Below are 3204 nucleotides of genomic sequence, written 5' to 3'. Positions count from 1 at the left end.
TGAAGTAAAAAACCATTTCACAATTGCTTTACATTATTATTATTATTATTATTCATTTTAACTATTTTTAAGTGTATAATTGAGTGGCAGTTAATACTTCACTATGTTGTAGAACAATCCCTTCATCTATTTCTAAACCTCATCACCAAAAACATAAATTCTGTAACCGTTAAGCAATAACTCCCCATTTCTTTCTACCTTAACCCCTTGTAAACTTTATGTCTTAATGAAGTTGGCCGTTCTAGATATCTCATATAAGTAGAATCATACCAGTATTCGTCCTTTTGTTTCTGCTTATGTCACTTAACACAATGTTTTGAAAATTCATCCATGCAGCATTTATCAGAACTTCATTCCTTTTTATGGCTAAAAAAATATTTCATTGTATGTATACACCATATTTTCTTTAACCATTCATCTGTCGACAGATATTCAGGTTGTTTTGGCTACTATAAATAATGCTACTATGAACATTGGTATCTGGTTGAGTCCTTGCTTTGAATTCTTTTGGGTACATATTTTTAAGAAAGGAATTGCCGAGTTGTATAGTAATTTCATGTTTAACTTTTTAAGAAACCACCAAATTCTTCCACAGTGGCTGCCCCATTTTACATTTCCATCAGCAATGCATGAGGGTGCCAATTTCTCCACATCCTCACCAACACTTGCTATTTTCCTTTTTCTTTTTTGGTAAAAGCCATCCTAATGGGTATGAAGTAGTAGTATCTCATTGCGGTTTCGATCTGCATTTCTCTAATGACTATTGATGTTGAGCATCTTTTCATATGCTTACTGATCATTTGTATATCTTTGGAGAAATGTCTATTCAAGATTTATGCCTATTTGTGAACTTAGCTTTTTTTTGTTGCTGAGTTGTAGAAGTTCTTTATATATTCAGGATATCAATCATTTAGTTGATACATGATTTGCAAACATTTTCTTTTCATTTTGTGGCTTGTCACTCTGTTCACAGTGTCCTTTGATGCACAGAAGTTTTTAATTTTGATGAAGTCCAATTTATCTATTTTTTTCTTTTGGTGCCTGTGCTTTTGGTAACAATTATAAGGAATCACTGCCAAATCCAATGTCATGAGGATTTTCCTCTGTTTTCTTCTAAAAGTTTTATAGTTTCATCCCTCACATTTGACCCATTTTGAGTTCATTTTTGTATATGGTATAAGGGACCAATTTCATGCTTTTGGATGTAGATATCCAGCTTTCCCAGCACAATTTGTTGAAAACATTTTCCTTTCACCCACTAAATGGTCTTGATGCTCTTGCTGAAAATCAACTGACCACATATTCCATTGTGGTCATATCCCTTTCTATTCCATTGGTCTTATGCCTGTTATGCCAATAGCATACTGTTTTGAGTACCATATGTTAAATTTTGAAATCAGGAAGTGTGAGTCCTCCAACTTTTTTCTTTTCCTTTTTTCAAGATTGTTTTGGCTATTTGTGGTTCTTGAGATTTCATCTGAATTTTAAGATGAGTTTTTCTATTTCTCAAAATATGTTATTGGTATTTTAATAAGGATTGCACTGAATCTGTAGACTGCTTACTGTAGTACTGTTATCTTAACAATACTGTCTTAAATAAACACAAGATATCCTTTCCTGTGAGAAGAGTACTTTTTTACTTTGGATAAAAGTTCCTTAAAGGATTGTTACCTACCACAGATCTCAGCTGGAAAAAAAAAATCACAAATTTAGAAAGTTTGATATATTTTTAAAGAAGTTATGAGAAACTTTCCAGAATAAAACTTTCCAGGTTTATTATTAAGAGATGATTTAATAAATACTTATGCTTTTGACCTAATACAACCAAATATTTAAATATAATTAAAATATAAATTAGGCAAGTACATTTTTTTAGGTTCCATAACTACAGACTGTTTGCTGTAAAATCTGGGTAACAGTTTAAAATTTATATCAACCTCGTGGCCTCTTCACTAATTTTTCATTTTCATGTACTGGTGCAATCATCTTGAAATGAATCTAATGGTTTTACTGATACTTTTGGAAATGAATACTCTTGCTTGGGCTACTGAAATGTTTGTACCTTGAGTTGTGAGCTGCCCTTCTTGAGCCTGTACACAGCGAAGCTCTTCAATGGTTTCCTTCAGAGAATCCCTTTCTGTTCTTAACCTCTGTAAGGACATTAAAAACAAGAAAAGTTAGCTGCAGGTTTTATGAGTTTATTCATCAGTGGTCTTTGCTTTATGTAATAAAATGTTAAACAGTAGAAAACATGGACATGTTTTGATCTATGAGATGATCATAGAAGGAAAAAGATAACGATTTTTCCCATTTAACAATATTAAATATCTACTATGCACAAGGCAATATGCTATCCACAGTCAGACATAAGAAACTATTCTATCCTTAACAGTATCTTATTCTGTAAATAACTTTCTTTTCATTAAACACAGAAAAATCAAAGAATTTAAATATTCAAAATCATGACAAAGAAAATATTTTTGTAAGATTCAAAAATGCTGAACAACAAAAAGAACTGTGTCTTTTATAATAATCATACAGAAAGCAGAAAAGCTACACAAATTTATAGAAAGTCATGAGCAGAACAATGTAAAAGAAGCAACAGTGGGAGAAAAGTAAATATATATAGAAGAAATTAGAATGGAAATAAAAACATTCTTTTAATCTTTTGTTTTTGATGTTTCCAAAACACAAATGTAAATTTTAAATTTAAATTAAAAAATAAACAGGATCTCTAATTTTTAAATATATAAATAGAAGAAATTAATGTAGTCAAAGCATGAATTAAATATCAATGTCTTAATTTTAGCAGTGCTCAAAACCAAATGTCTACTATATATATATACTCACATCCTTTTCTTTTTGAAGACTGTCAACTTTTTCTTTTAGCCGCTTATATTCAAAATCTAATTTATCTGCTTTCTTCGCTTCTTCAGATAATCTATTTTGCAGTTCTACTACCTAATATAGAAAGGTACCATTAATTTTTATAATTTGGAACATTAGAAATTATCACTATTCTCTTCTACAGATCTATGAAAACTCCCTTCCTCACAAATATATTTTTTTAAATGTCCATGGTACAGCAGCATAACTGAATGCAGAGCACTAACTAGGAACAAAAATCTGCCACTATGGGTTCCAAACCTAGATCATCCAGAGTAACGATGTTCAAAATTATGAAAGACCATATAAGACTTCCAT

General features: G+C 30.7%; 1 protein-coding gene across 2 annotated transcripts in view; it reads right to left on the bottom strand.

The window, feature by feature from the left end:
• LOC105300628 (hook microtubule tethering protein 3) overlaps positions 1–3204 on the bottom strand; it is a 64625-nt gene that overhangs the window by 30964 nt on the left and 30457 nt on the right. For both annotated transcript variants that reach the window (XM_023519841.1, XM_011372938.2), the window contains exon 8: positions 2063–2150. In XM_023519841.1, coding sequence (XP_023375609.1) covers positions 2063–2150 — 88 coding nt within the window. The remainder of the gene's footprint in view (positions 1–2062; positions 2151–3204) is intronic.

Source organism: Pteropus vampyrus, unplaced genomic scaffold, assembly GCF_000151845.1.
Source record: "Pteropus vampyrus isolate Shadow unplaced genomic scaffold, Pvam_2.0 Scaffold8, whole genome shotgun sequence".
NCBI classification, from domain to species: Eukaryota; Metazoa; Chordata; class Mammalia; order Chiroptera; family Pteropodidae; genus Pteropus; species Pteropus vampyrus.
Note: the sequence above shows the minus strand (reverse complement) of the source record. Positions and strands in the feature narration are given on the sequence as shown.